The 14991-nt window shown below is 46.7% G+C and overlaps 1 protein-coding gene across 1 annotated transcript in view; it reads right to left on the bottom strand.

The window, feature by feature from the left end:
* The window catches only part of PIWIL4 (piwi like RNA-mediated gene silencing 4), a 64136-nt gene that overhangs the window by 17120 nt on the left and 32025 nt on the right, over positions 1-14991 (bottom strand). Inside the window, exons 9-12 of the mRNA XM_004709021.2 lie at positions 7398-7521; positions 6094-6211; positions 3960-4071; positions 342-526 (exon numbers count right to left, since the gene is read on the bottom strand). Coding sequence (XP_004709078.1) covers positions 342-526; positions 3960-4071; positions 6094-6211; positions 7398-7521 — 539 coding nt within the window. The remainder of the gene's footprint in view (positions 1-341; positions 527-3959; positions 4072-6093; positions 6212-7397; positions 7522-14991) is intronic.

Below are 14991 nucleotides of genomic sequence, written 5' to 3'. Positions count from 1 at the left end.
AGGACAGAGCAGAACTGCGCCCTTGGGTTTCCAAATCTTGAAAATCCTTACGGGAACAGAGAACCTCATCTTTGTCCTGAGGAGCACCTGGCAGGATTAACTGCTGACCTCATGACCAGCAACTGAATGCCAGTCCGCTATGCCACCCGGGCTCCTGAGCTCTGTTCAGAGTCAGAATCAACTCAATGGCAGTGGGTTCTTAAATGTACTCTGTTCTATTGGGTCATTTGGAGTTGGCAGTGATGGTAGTGAGGGTTTTTGTTTAGTTTTGTTTCATGAGTCAGAATTGATTGGCTGCCAGTGAGACACAAAACCAAATTAAGATGTTAGCATAGTCTCACATTTTGGGGTAGTTCACATTAAATCCCATGGAACTTCCAGCTCTTCTCAAGCAGCTCAGAAAGCTCTCGTTGATATTTTCCTCTCTGCCGCTGTAGATAAGCAGCCATTGGTTCAAAGACGGTGCGCTCAAAACCTTGCAAGCTCGAATATCCTTGGACCAATCAGCAGCAGACCCTGGTTGACACTGAAAAGTATAATGATCATAAAATGATTGAACAAATTATTGAAAGAGGAAGTTAAGTCCTAGCAACATGCAGATGGCCCAAGTTTGCCACAATAAGAGAAGTACTGGTATTGAGTACAGTTTGCTATTCATAGACTTTAAACTGCCATTGTTGAACATCATAGGGTCTTGTGACTTTCAGAGCAATTCAGTCCTCACTGTATGCATGAGGGGTGAGGCCAAACGTGAAGTAGCTCATCCCAGGTCACTCAGACACAGGCACTGCACATCTGAACAAAATGCATGTTCTTGCCGGTTGCATTGCCTCGGGCAAGCCCCTTTACATCATGGACCTCTAATGTGTGCGATGAATGACGTCTAGTTGGAGGATCTCTGAGGATCCCGTCCAGCACTAAGAACCGATGACGTCTACCATGTGTGGCTCAGACAAGCATACTGCTCAATCTGGTCTCTTAAGAATATCTCTTTATATCTCTTGATTGTAGGCATCTCACTGCCATTTAGTTGATCCTGTAGGACATAAGCGCCCCCCAAAACCCAAACTCACTGCCATTGAGTGAATGCTGACTCGCAGTGACCATACAGGACAGGGTGGATCTGCCCCTGTGGGTTTCTGAGACTAACTCTTTACAGGAGTAGGAAGCCAGCCTCACTTTCTCCCACAGCCACAGAGTGGCTGGTGGTTTTGAAATGCTGACCTTAAAGTTGGCAGTCCAATATGTCACCCACTACGCCACCAGGGCATCCAGGTATCTCACGTAGAAAATGCATATTATTGATACTCCAGGTATCAGTAATAACCCTACAAGACAGTTAAGAACATACGGAGGGGCTCCAAAGAGCATTGGGGGAAATTCCATTATCTTTTAATGTCTTTTTTCCACAAAGTTTTTAAAGCAGCCTTGGATGTTAGGCTCAGACAGGCTATGTCTAGGAGCAGAAATGAAGCCAAGACTCAGGTTTCTTTCTCATTCTTGGATGGTCTTTAGTGCAGAAGAAAAGACAAAAGCAAGTTCCCTTCACGGAAGAAAGGGCCGGGAGCTTTTGCACATGCCATCAGCTACTGCTCATGGGTTAAAAACAAAGGAAAATGTCTTTGATGTGGCAAACCAGGAAGAGCCACTGTTAGAATTAAGGGTATCATACCGCAGTCTCCATCTATCGCTACTCAACATGCTATATATGGGCCCCTGGACCCCACGGACTCCATGAGCCTGCGCGGAAGTTTGTGAGAAAAGCAGAGTCCTGTGGCCCATCTCAGACAAATGCCCTGTGTGAATTTGTATTTAAAAAGCATTCCAATCCCTTTGTTTCCCTGACTGGGGCCTGTGGCTGAGAGAAGTCAGGTAGCACAGTCACAGGCTTAGAATGCTGGTCTGCCAGCGCAGCCACTTCCACCAAGTGCCCTCCCCTGCCGCCGCCTACCCTCCTGATGCCTCGCCTTGGGGTGGCCCAGAGGGGAGGGGGCCTGAGCCTGAGGACACAGAGGGGAGTAGCCCTCCACACCGAGGACCAGGACCGTCTGAAGCTCGGGACCTTTCCTTTCCATTGTAGCCAGTAGGAGAGTCATAGCTCTCTCGCCTACATGCTGTCATTTCAGGGACAGCGGGAGATCCAGGACAATGTCCCAAGGATACCCTGAGGTCAATGACTGTAGTTGGCATAATTCCTAGGATCCAGTTTCAGAAAAGCAGAATTGGCCAAGAAGTTAATGACATGGTCACCACTGGTATCCACCACTACCTCTAGGGACATGTTCTCCCATTTTTAAAAAAAGCATTTCATTGGGGGGCTCTTACAGCTCTTATAACTTTCCATACATCGATTATATCAAGCATATTTGTACATATGTTGCCATCATAATTTCCAAAATATTTTCTACTTGGTATAAGCTCCTCTATTCCCCATCCCACCAGTGTGAATCCTTGATCAATTGTATATTGTTATTAATATTTCATATCTTACACTGTGCGTTGTCTACCTTCACCCACATTTCTGTTATTCTGTTCTCCCATGTTAATGCCCCTGCCTTATGAGAGTATCCCTGATGATGTAGTGGGCTACAAGTTGGGCTGTTAACCACAACATCAGCAGTTCAAACCAACCAGCCTCTCTGAGGGAGAAATAAGAGCCTTGCTACCCCCCTAAGGTGTACAGCCTCGGACACCCACAGGTGCCCTTCACCTCTGTCCCATCAGGTTGCTATGTATCAGAATTGGCTTGAAGGCAGTAAGTTTGAGCTTTTTCCATATGAGATTTATTTCAACCTGTGCACCCCCCACCAAAAAAAAAGAGCAGCCGAAACACTGACAAATATAATTCACTTACAGAGATAATGAAGCAGATAGTTTTAACAATGTCAAGTCCCACATCTTATGGAGTTCCTGTTAGTGAACCTCTGACCAAGTTCCTAAGAGGGATCTATTTTTAGCACTTAAAAAGTTTGTGTGTTTTTCCCAAAAGTAGTTTTCTATCAGTTCTCTAATCATTTTTGTTACTTAAACTATCAAAAAGAAAAGATGGGGGAAATACCTATTTTTGTCACTAGGACAGATTTGTCATTCAGGTGTGTTCATTTAAACATGCTTGGTGTGCTGTACCAACTAAAGGCAAGAAGAGAGCGGTTATAAATGACATAAAGCCTAACCGGCTCCAGAACAGGTAACGCAAGCGACAAGCAGCAAAGCAGCGCCTACTTTTCCCATAAAACGGGTCCATTTCTTCAACTGGAGCTGGCAAGAGGCTGTGCCTGGGGTTTTAGCATGGCTGTCTCTACAAGTGCTATGTCTGAGGTGAGTTCTGTGTGAATTTCGTCATTTTTTATGCCAACTGAGCAACACCTGGCATATGAAAGATTAGCAGGCAGTGAAACTGAAAAACCAAACCTGGTATCGAGAAACAGGGTCAATTAGGGGCCTCCACTAGTCGACAGAAGCTTCTCGTGCCCTGTGGCTCTTACAGAACATCAGAGCCACACGATGGTTTGAAGGATCATTCTCTAACCCTTTAGACCCACCCCAAACTGCCGAGCCACATGTGGCAGCGGGATGTGACACGGGCCAGAGGTCACCCAAGCCCATTCTGAAAAGGAAATCGCAGTGGCAGGCTTAGGACAGGGAGAGAGGAAACCGAATGAGGATCACAGGCCCGCCCGTCACTCTGGAAGGCGCCCTGCTGCCGCAAAGGTAAGCATTAGACTGCTCACCACACCGCTGGCGGTTTGGAATCTGCCCGGTGGCTCTAAGGTAGGAAGAGCCGGCCACGCGCTGCTGTGAAGATTTCAGCCTAGGACATTTCTGTGGAGGCAGGGCTACTCGGTCAGCCGGGATCTCTGTGAGTCGGAATGAACTTGACAGCCCGCAAAAACAGCCTACTGCTCACCCAGCCGTCCACTGGGCTCGCCGTCGTGAAAAGTAGTAAGTGCAGTGCTTACCACGTGGTCTTGCATCAGCACTTTCTCTGAAGGCGCCACGCGGCCCGTGAGCGACATCTGGTGTCCGAAGTGCAGTCCCCAGGTCTCCAGCTCGAAGCGTGCATCCCTGTTTCTGTTGAGAGAGGTGAGTGTTGAATCATTAATGCGCTGATTTTGTAGAGTTGGAATCATTAGAGATCCAATTAGACGAACACAAACCCACTGCCATCGAGGTAATTCTGATTCATAGCCAACCTATAGGACAGGGCAGAACTGCCCCTGTGGGTTTCCGAGACTGTCACTCCTTACAGGAATAGAAAACTTCATCCCTCTCCCATGGAGCCGTTTGTGGTTTTGAACAGCTGACCTTGCAGATCTCAGCTCAACGTGTAACCACTACTCCACTAGGGCTCCTCTCTGAATTGTACATTACTAGATTAGTTAGGGATTATTCTTTTTCTCCCCACCCACACCCCCCAGTTCCTGGCTTCTATTTCTTCCCCTTATTTTCCTACTCTTCGGCACAACCATAAAGCAATTCTCTATTGTTATTTGCACCATGTCTTTTGTGACTAGGACAATATGATGCTCAAAAGGATCATGGGAAGATGGCGCCCAATCAGACCATTGCAAGAATGGGAAAAGGTGGCCACACAACATGGTTACAAAAATGGACCATGGAAACGAAGTGAACTGGATTTATGTCTTAGCTTTAACACTTAATATGTGTGTGACACTGAGCAAAATATTGAATCTTTTTAAGCTTTGAGCTCTTTATGGGTAAAAAAATGTAAGCATAGTACAAGCAATTGCCTCAAAGAGTTCACTGAATGGCAAAATACGAGGGGTTAGCACAGTGCATATAGTACAGGCAAAGTGACCAATCAGTGAGAGACCGTCGCCCCTGTTAATGAACGTGTTGAGATAAAGAGTGTCTTAAAGCTTCTGGATGTGAAGGTCCAAATTATTACCATGCCAACGTGCGTCATGAGCCATATTCCAAGTACCTGATAGCCATAGGGGACAAACAGCCACAGGACGGGGCCCTGCAGGTCGGTCAGACCCGGGGGAGCTCCAGTCTCCCATCACAGTGGGACAAAGTGTTGGGTAGCACAGTGGGGCCAGGGACAAGTCTGAGAATCAGACAGGCTGACGCACAGGCGCGCAGATCCCCTGTCAAATGCAGAGTGAGGTTTTCCTCCCGTTCAGGGTGCTGAGGCCAGGTTAAGACAGCATTCCTGATTCTGGGCACGAGGGAACTGCAATGTTTGTTGTTTTCTTCTTTTGTTCTACTATTTTTTTCTCCATTCAAAATATTCTCCAGAACCTCAATGCCATAGTACGCAGATATCGGGAGAGCTGTGTCAAGACGGAGGTACTCTTAACCGGCATGACCTCCTACCCTCCACCCACTAGCCCTGAGCGAAACACTGCTCAAACACCCCTCGCTCGGGGTCAGCGAGAATGAGAGGGTCCCATGCAGGACACAGTGAGACCATGCCTGCACAACCACTGCCAAGGGGTCACTGGGGGCACCAGGACCCAGGGGACCCCATGAGCATCAGAGTGCGCCTGCACCACAGGGCTTCCAGTGGCTGGGTTGGCAGAAGTAGACTGCCAGGCCTTTCTTCCAGGGCACTCCTGGGTGCGCTCAAACCTCAAACCTCAAACCTTTCGCTTAGCAACTGAGTGTGTTCACCATTTATTTGTACTCCTCAGGGAGCAATGTGCCTAAAGAAATTTCCCAGGATGGAATCTTTACATGAACGGGGGCCACATCTTTCTCCCACGAAGTGGTGGCTGGGTTGGAACTGACCACCTTTAGGTTAGTAGCCTAGTGCTTTCAGTGGGGCGTCCTGTCTATAAAGGGACTTCAAAAATCCCCCGTTATCGTTTAATGCCATGCTTCCATGAGCTCTTTGAAGTCGCCTCGGAGAACACACAGTTCTGTCGCCTGGGCCGGAACCTATGTGCACACCACTCCCAGAAGGGACTCTGGCCCGCCAGAAAGAGCGAACGCACACCAACCTCACTGCCACTGGGTCGATTCCGACTCACAGTGACCCGCGGCACAAGGCAGAACGGCCCCTATGGGCTTCCCAGACGGGAACTCTTCGCGGGACTAGAAAGCCTCCTCTTTCTCCCACCACAGTACCTTTGAATATCGTCGGCAAGCCTGGCCAGCCGCTGCTGCCTGCCCAAAGGGCTGAGACAAGTCACCTCAGACACAGCCTTCATCAGCTGGAAGTCCGAGACTGCCTGCTTTGTCAGCCCTGTGAAATGCAAACAAAGGCAACGTTGCAAAAATGGACAGTCGACTCCACCCCTGCCCATCTCAGGCACCATGCAAGGGGCTTGCTCGGGCTCAGACTGATCCGTGCCACCAAAAAAATCAACTCCTTGTAAAGAAATGGCATTTTAAATGTTCCTGTAGCCATGCTGAAAAAAATCAAAACAAGAAGAAAACGGGTGAAATTATTTTAAATACGCTTTTTTTAAACCCCGTGTATCCAAACTCTTAATTCAACATACACGCAATATTTAAAATGTATGAATCTAATAGCTTCCTTTTGTTTTTCAACAGTCTTCTAAATTGACTCTACATCCCATTCCACCCTTCCGTGACACACTTCCAGAGCTCAGTGGACTCCTGCAGCTACGATATGGAACTGTGTCGATACAGAATATTAGACTTCCCACTAAGAACGAGCACCTTTCCCTCAAGGATTACATCCTTATTAAGGTTTCCAGTTGCAAAGTCGGCAGTTTGAAACTCCCAGACATTCTGGGCGCGAGAATTTCCTACTCCCGTAAAGAGCTACAGTCTCAGAAACCCACACAGCCAGTCCCACCCTGTCCTCTGGGGCCACTAGGAGTCAGAATCGACGTGGTGACCGTGAATTTGGAGCGGAAAAATAAAAACACATCATGATCGAGCCAACCCATATAAAACTGTGAGATGTAGCAAGCCCTCCCTTCTTAAACCACCTCCCCTCTCGTGGATCTACGAAACATTGCTAAACAGTTCTCCAGACAATGATTGAGATTCTACGGCATGGTGACAACTACCCTCTGAGAGTTCATGCAAAAAGAGAATGAGGATCGATATGAGACCCCCGAGGGAGGATGATTACTGGGCTGAAGTCAATCAGTCATACACCGCTTCCCATACTGGTGAAGCTCAACAAGTAGCACAGAGCAGCGTGGTTTTAGGGAAATATCTGGGGGGCCTGAGTGCAGGGGAAGAAGAAGACAGATAACTTTAACATGCCAATCGGTTTCCAAAGGGCCTTCTATTCTCCCCCTTTTCTTGAGCCATATCAGTTACTTAAAGATCCGATCTTCCCTGCGTTAATGTAATTCTCTGGCACTTAGCTAACTTCAGCAGGTTCTATCCACTGCTAAGCATACTGCGTGATCAAGAGTCTGATCATCAGAGTTATAAAACATAGCCATTACCTGTTAGAAAGCAGAGTTCCGGTATCAGGTGGACAATCCGAGCTTCAGTATTGTCATTCCTCTTGCTTTTCAACAGACTAACAAGCACAGGCTGATTTAGGTCAGATAAAGTAATATCATATTGCTGTAAACCCAAGATTAACGAGGATACATTAATATGGAAACACTACACATGGAGCATCCTGCCTTATCACCAGTAAGCAACGGTATGACATAAACAAATCTTTTCAATGACGAAAGATAATCCCACGGTAACTTAACTTTTACTTCCTTCCCAAGACTTGTCTTTTAGTTCTGAGGCTCAGCTTTAACATTTTAATGAGCATCTTTTATAATACAACACCATCTACCTTTTAAAAAATAATAAAATAGTTCCCTCCTCGCTTCTGATTCACTCTTCAGATTCAGAATAGCCTCCAGTTGGCGCCATACATATGGTGTTGATCCCATGAGGGCTGGCCAGCATTTTCTCCATCGGTTGCCGGGGCAGAGTGCCACCTGCTTGCCTGGCTCTAAGTATCTGTTGTCACTGTGATAATATCTAAGCACAATGGGAGGCAAGGTTTTACTGAATCAACCTTGAATTTCTCAAAACAGCCTGCCCGCGTTGGACTTCCAAGATAATAGAATGATGCAGGAGAGCAGCCTTGAAGCCCAGCAAGTGTGAGTTTGATTCCCAGGACTGTGACCCTGGAAAAGTTACTGAAATTCACTAAGACTCAACTTTCCCCATCTAGGCAACGAAGTTAATGGTAGTGTGGTAGTTACACAATTTCATGTCGATGGAATAACTTAAATAAGGATAAAATAGATAAGGGAACTTGACTTGTGTTAAGATTGAGTTTAGGATCTGGCTCTACGAGGTTTATACAGTTTTCTACTGCCTATTGCTTTTGATATAATGATTGGTAGAAGTGGTTATTGGGAAGTATAAATAGAGAGTTTGTAAATTCACTGTTTCAGCTATCAATTTGAATCTTTAAATGGGTTAGGACACTCCTGCAAAGGAGACTCTGAAAAGATAAGCCCCCATCAGTGCTTTGGAGTACTCAGGACTTCAAGAGACTTCCCTAGGGGACTGTTGACAGACTGAAGAAGAAGAAGAAGAAAAAAAGGAACCCTTTAGCTTTTTGAATTCTGAACTATTGGTTTGTGTCTGAAGCTGGAAAAATTTGGAGCCAAGAAGGAGCTCTCCTCTTTATGCTGAATGTTAAAGGGATCCTGCAGGCAGCCTGAAGTGCTGGCTAGGTGACCAACTGGATCCACTTGAGTGGAAGTGGGAGAAAATCAGCAATAGAGAGATGGGTTGAATCTGGCCACTGACACCTGCAGACCTGGTTCACAGGGACTAGAGGAGAAGAGGAGAGCGGGTTGGCTGGTTTGAAGTTCATGATCTAGCCCAATGGGGGTAGGGTTGTTGAGAATTTGTGATGGGGCCCATGGTCTCAAGGTGAGGTGGCCAATGGGCACCCTGGTGAGGCCAAGTGAGGCAGCCCACTTTGAGTTATCCAGAACTCAACCAGATAGAGAGAAGATTTCTGAGCCTGTGAACTGGTGCATACTGCTGCTGATTTTATGGATGCCCTGTCCTGATTTGACTTTGCTAATGAATGCTAACTCACAAGGTTCCAATTGGAATGATGATTCTTCACGTCAAAGAATATGTATGTCTTCTCACAACATTGGTTTGATGTACGTGGGCAGTATAGAAACCAGATACCCCAAATTGGGCGTATAAAGGCATGAAGTAGCTGGCTTACAAACTTTCATAAGTGGGAGATATGTTTATAGGATCATGGTGTAGGTGTTCACACGACTGCAATTGTTAAGCATAGTATATTGTTGTGTTGTTCACTTATAGATTATGCTTAAATGAGGCTGGCACGTTTTGAATTGCATGCATTTTAGTTTTATCCTATTAAATACAGATATGATTTTATTACTGCTTAGTTTAAAAATTATGTATGGCTACAGAGTTGTGTAAAGGTATCAAGGTGACAAGGGGTGGTCTGAAGTAGTTACACAATTTCATGTCAACATGATAAAAGAATTAAGGGGTGGGGTCTAGCCTGTCAATCAGGTCACAGCCTGATTGATCCCTTTTTGTGGGCCAGTGAGTAGAAAGTCTTGTGGATCTAGTGGTGGTGGAAGCATCTCAGCGCTGGTGTGGGTCTCCATGTGGCTATTTGAGCTCCACGGCTCTGGTTCCATCAGCATAGCTCCATGTGGCTTGTCAACAGGAATGTCTCACAGGGAGACAAAGCAGAGAGTCTGTGTGGGTTTGGCCTCCACTGAGCTATTTATTTCCATAGTACTGCCAAATGAGGTTATCAAGCTGCAAACTGATAACCACTCCGCAAGTTGACTGATTATGTAACACACACACACACACACACACACACACACACACACACACGCACGCATATGTGGAAATTAACACTGAATACAGAACACCAGGGGCACTAAGAACAAGGAGCGTAAGAAAGAAGAAAATGTTCTAAAATTGATTGTGGTAATGGTTGTTCAACTCGGCTGGATATGATTGAACTGTTGAATTGTATGATATGTGGATTATGTCCCAATAAAACTGTTTTAAAAACAAATTAAATAAAATTGGCGGGCGGGGGGACCGATGAAGAATTGATAGATTTGAATTATGGTGCTGGCGAAGAATATTGAAAGTACCATGGACTGAAAAAAGAACAAAGAAATCTGCTTGGTAGAAGTACAGCCCGTCAGAATGTTCCTAAGAAGCAAGAATGGTGAAAATGTGTCTCAGGTCCTTTGGACACGTTCTCAGGAGAGACGGTCCCTGGAGCAGGACATCATGATTGGTAGAGTGGAGGGTCAGTGGAACAGAGGAAGGCCTTCCACGATGGGCTCGGACAGCAACAATGACTCACTGGGGCAAGAGTTGTGAGGCTGGTGCAGGCCCCTGCAGTTTCATTCTGTCAAGTGCCGCTATGACTCAACAGCCTCTCACAACCACAACAAGGCAAGGATTCATCCCTGAAGGCATGGGGACCTTTGCCTATTCAATCATTGAGGACTGGATCCCTGGGCTGGCTGATTCAGCGACGCAATCTATGCCTAAGCAGTCAGGGGCAGTCAGGACTGACTCAACGGCACCTAACAACAGCAACGATCGAGGAAGGCTTCTCTCCACTGGGGACCTTCAAGGAAAGATGGGCACAGAACGGAGAGGGTCTAAGTCCCAGAAGCAGCTCCACTAAAGCAGGAGCATGCTCTGTTTAGCTGGAGCCCAGCCAAGAACTCTCCCCCACACACCACTGTCTCCACAGTCCTAAGGGGGCATTGTATGATCCCCTTTGGGCCAATCTTCCCAGCACTCAAAAATATGTTCCATGACATGATAGAGAAATATAAAGGTCACGATAGGGCTGTCTTCCACTTGAAAACTGGATCACGGAAAAACTTAAATGTTCTTTTTCTGGGAACAGAGAGAAGGCCACTCAAGAAACTGGCACAATAGGGCTTCTCCTAATTAAAGTATGCATGCTGTACATACTGATTATGAATGTACAGAACCATAACTCAATACCATAAAGTTCCTGGATTTTTATCATGATTCCCTTTTCAGAATGTCATATGATCTAAAGCACATCTGTTCAGAAAGAACATTTTAATTATGCAGGAAAGGAGTCCATATGTTTACTAAGCTTTGGGCCTAATAAGCAGACATTTGTGGAGCACATTATATGCACAAATGCTTTGCTAAGCACTATGGGCCAGGATTAGCCAGACTTCACCCCTGCTTTACAAGGAATGTGTGTTCTTGAAACAGATGTGATGTGTGGCACAAGTGCTTACAGAAGTGAACAGCTAAGTCTTCCGTGGTGTGACAGTGTGGTGGTTACATAATTTCATGCCAACCTGAAGATATGTAAAAGTGTAGGGGTGGTATTCACCCTGTGGGTGTGGCCGGCTCATAAAGAAGGTCCTGGAACTCCCCTTCTCTCTTTACCTTCCCCTTCCTGCTGGCAGCCCCTGGCTGCTGCCAGAGACCTGATGCTTTCACCTCCATTGGATCCACATGACTTTGCACCCACCGGTCTGTGACCTTCCTGCCTTCTGCATCAATGCATATGACTGCGTGAGTCTGAAGAAGGACTTATGGACTAGTACCGGACTTATGGACTTGAGTTGGACTAGGCTGGGCTGTTTTCTCGATATATAATTACTTCTTGATCTAAAGCTCTTTCTTATACACATATGAGTGACACTAGATGTGTTTCTCTAGTCAACCGACCTAACACAGAGAAGAAGCAAACTTAGAGAGGACTTCAGAGTGCTGTAACGTTTGACCTTGAAGCCCAGAAGGCACAGCGCGGACGACAGACTTCTAGTGCGCATGAGCCAAGGTGAAGGAGTGTCTAGTGATGAGAGTGTGAACTAAGGGAAAGCAGCTCGGGTGTGTAACAGGAACGCTTGAGGAGAAGAGGCTGCCAAGATACACTGGCATCAGACTGGGTGATTCCAGAGATGAACAGGGAAGACGGAGGAGCAGGGGGCAGGCTTTCCACTGTTTACCCAGGGCTCACAATGAGCAGGCACCTAGCTAAACGCTCCGTAGGCATCATCTCCCATAGTGCTCACCAATTCTTCACCATCGAGTCTGCTCTGACTCACTATGAGTCAGTAGAGTTGTCATTTTTAGCTGCCACTGAGTTGTTCCTGATTCATGGGGACCTCATGTACACAGAGCAGAACTGCTCTGTGGGTGTGACTTTAGGAAACAGATTGCCAGGCCTTACTTACGGGTGCCTCTTTTTTTAGTAGTTAAGTGCTTAACTGCTTATGCCACCCAGGGACTGTACAGATGACATGCCAGGATTAGAGGGATAAGTCTGAAGCTATGTGGCAGCTAGTGCCAGGATCATCTTACACCAGGATTAACACACTTTTAGTGTAAGTTTCAGAAAAATCTCTCTGGTGGCAGTGAGGATTTACAGTGGGGTAAGAAGTCCCTAAGAGGTGACTGCCATGGCCCAGGCAGAAAGCAGTGAGGCCCTGCATGGATGTTATCATTGGTCTTCAGGATAAGGAGGAGGAGGTGGGTTCCAGAAATAATTCAAGGGTAAAGGAAGCAGAACTCACCTTGATCACAACGGAATGGGGAGATCAGGGTTAAAGAAAACAAAAGGAAAGAAGCAAAATGATTTCTTAGCCGAGATGCAGGATTCCCAAGGAGAAGCAGGAGTGGAGAAGGCAGTGAATTCAGTTTGAATCATGTTAGTCTGGGAGGTCTGCAGGACATCTCATATTCGTGCAAAGAGGGTGTGAAGAGAGCAATGAGAATGCAATGGAGGGAGGAGGGCACGGCCCCAAGCGCTCCCTTTGAGAGGTCTCCGCACTCTTAGAGGAGGGAACCATGATGAAGAACAGCTAACAGTGTGGGGGAAACACAACCGCTGCCATCAATAGAGCCCACTCATCATGACCCCATCGGGCGGGTAGAACCACCTTGTGGGTTTCTGCATCTGCGATCCTGTAGGCGGTTAGAAAGAGTCGTCTTCCTTCGTCGGAGTGGCTTGTGCTTTCGCATTGATGACCTTGAGGGTGAGCAGCGGACACATAGCCACGAGGCCACCAGGAGGCCACCACCAACCTGACACCTAATGGAGAGCCACCAGGGATGTCTCACGACAGGAGTCGAGGGGACCGCAGGGCAGAGAGATGGGGGTGGTCCCTGGAGCCACAGTCCCTGAAGAGAAGACTGGTCGTGATAGAGTTATTTCCAGAGCAGCAGGGCCAAAACCCAGACTGCTGTTGCCATCAGGGGCCATCAGTCCATTCCGACATCAAGCGGCCTTCTGCGTATCAGGAGGAAACACCCCCCAGCGCTGTGCCGCCCTCACAATTGTCCCTGTACTTGAGGTCACTGCATCAATGCGTGAGCCGCGAGGTAAGTATGCTGCAAAGACCTCTTCAGGGTATTAAAAAGCAAGGCCGACTCCATCGTTGCAGCCACGGTGTCAATCCATCTCCTTAAGAGTCTTCCTCACCTTCACTGTCCCTCAACTTTACCAAGCAGGTTAGCCTTCTCCAGGGACTGGTCTCTCCTGACAATATGTCCTAAGTATATACGACAAAGTCTCCCATCCTTGCCTCCAAGGAGCACTCTGGCCATCCTTCACTCAAGGCAGATGGGTTTGTCCGTTTAGCAGTCCCTGGTACTTTCAGTCCTCTTCACCAGCACCACAACTCAACTACACCGATCCTTCTTAGCACCGCTCTATTCAAGGTCCAACTTTCCCAGGCATATGAAGCAATGGGAAAACACCAAAGCTTGGGACAGACACTCCTTAGTCCTCAAAGTAACATCCGTGCCTTTTAATACCTTAAAGAGGTCATTTGTAGCAAATGTACATTACTCAGCTTCCACGAACATTGATTATGGATCCAAGCAAGACAAAATCCTTGACAGCTTCACCCTTTTCTCCAATTATCTCCAATGTTGCTAATTGGACCAGTTGTGAGGATTCTGATCTTTTTCACATTGAGTCATCCATATGAAGGCTACGATCCTTGACCTTCATCAGCCAGTGCTTCAAGTCCTCTTTGATTTCGCAGGCCAGGTCGTGTCCTCTGCGTATCTCAGGGTGCTAATCAGCCATCCACCAATCCTGAGGCCACTTTCTTCTTCATATAAACAAACTTCTCTGATTATTTGTTCGGCAAACAGAGTAAGTACGGTGAGAGGATGTAACCCTGTTGTACACCTTTCCTGATGCTAAACCATGTAGTATTCTCTTGTATTATTTGCACAACTGCCTCCTGATCCATGTACAGATTCTACATGAGCACCATGAAGTGTTCTGAAATTCCCATTCTTCTCAAGGCTATCCATAGGTTGTTATGATCCACACAGTCAAATGCCTTGGTACAGTCAATTCAACACAAGTAAAGCTCTTTCTGGTATTCAGCCAAGATCCAGCGGACATCAGCAATGGTCTCCCTCGTTCCACGTCCTCTTCTGAATCCGGCCAGAACCTCTAGCAGTTTCCTGTCAGCGTACTCCTGCAACCAGTGTCAGATGATCTTCAGTAAAATTGTACTGGCATGCGATATAAGTGATATTGTCCTATAGTCTGAGCTTTCTGCTGGGTCATCTTTCTTTGGAATGAGTACCAATAAGGATCCCTTCCAGTCAGTGGGCCAAGGAGCTGTCTTCTAAATTCCCTGCTATGGATGAGGGGGTGCTTCCAGAGCTTCATCGGCTAGCTGAAACATTTCAGTGCTGAAAACATCTCATCGATTCCTGGAACCTTGTTTTTGGCCAATATTTTCAGTGCAGCTTTAAATTCTTCCTTCAGCTGTTTTTTGTTTGTTTCTCTTTTTTGCTCAAACGCTCCCTCCTGAAACGTCCTTTTCTGCTGAACTGACTGCTGGGGCCTCTCAGAAAAGGGAGCGAGAGGCCTGGTGCTGACGCAGGCGACCTTCTGAAGGAGGTAGCTACACTCCTTCAGAAACAGGACATGACTTTTCTTCCTTTCTTTTTTTGATTAAAACATCATTTTATTGGGGGCTCTTACAACTCTTATAACAATCCATACATCAATTGTATCAAGCC

Source organism: Echinops telfairi, unplaced genomic scaffold, assembly GCF_000313985.2.
Source record: "Echinops telfairi isolate 266 unplaced genomic scaffold, ASM31398v2 ScPeMD7_7421;HRSCAF=8459, whole genome shotgun sequence".
Taxonomy (NCBI): Eukaryota; Metazoa; Chordata; class Mammalia; order Afrosoricida; family Tenrecidae; genus Echinops; species Echinops telfairi.
Note: the sequence above shows the minus strand (reverse complement) of the source record. Positions and strands in the feature narration are given on the sequence as shown.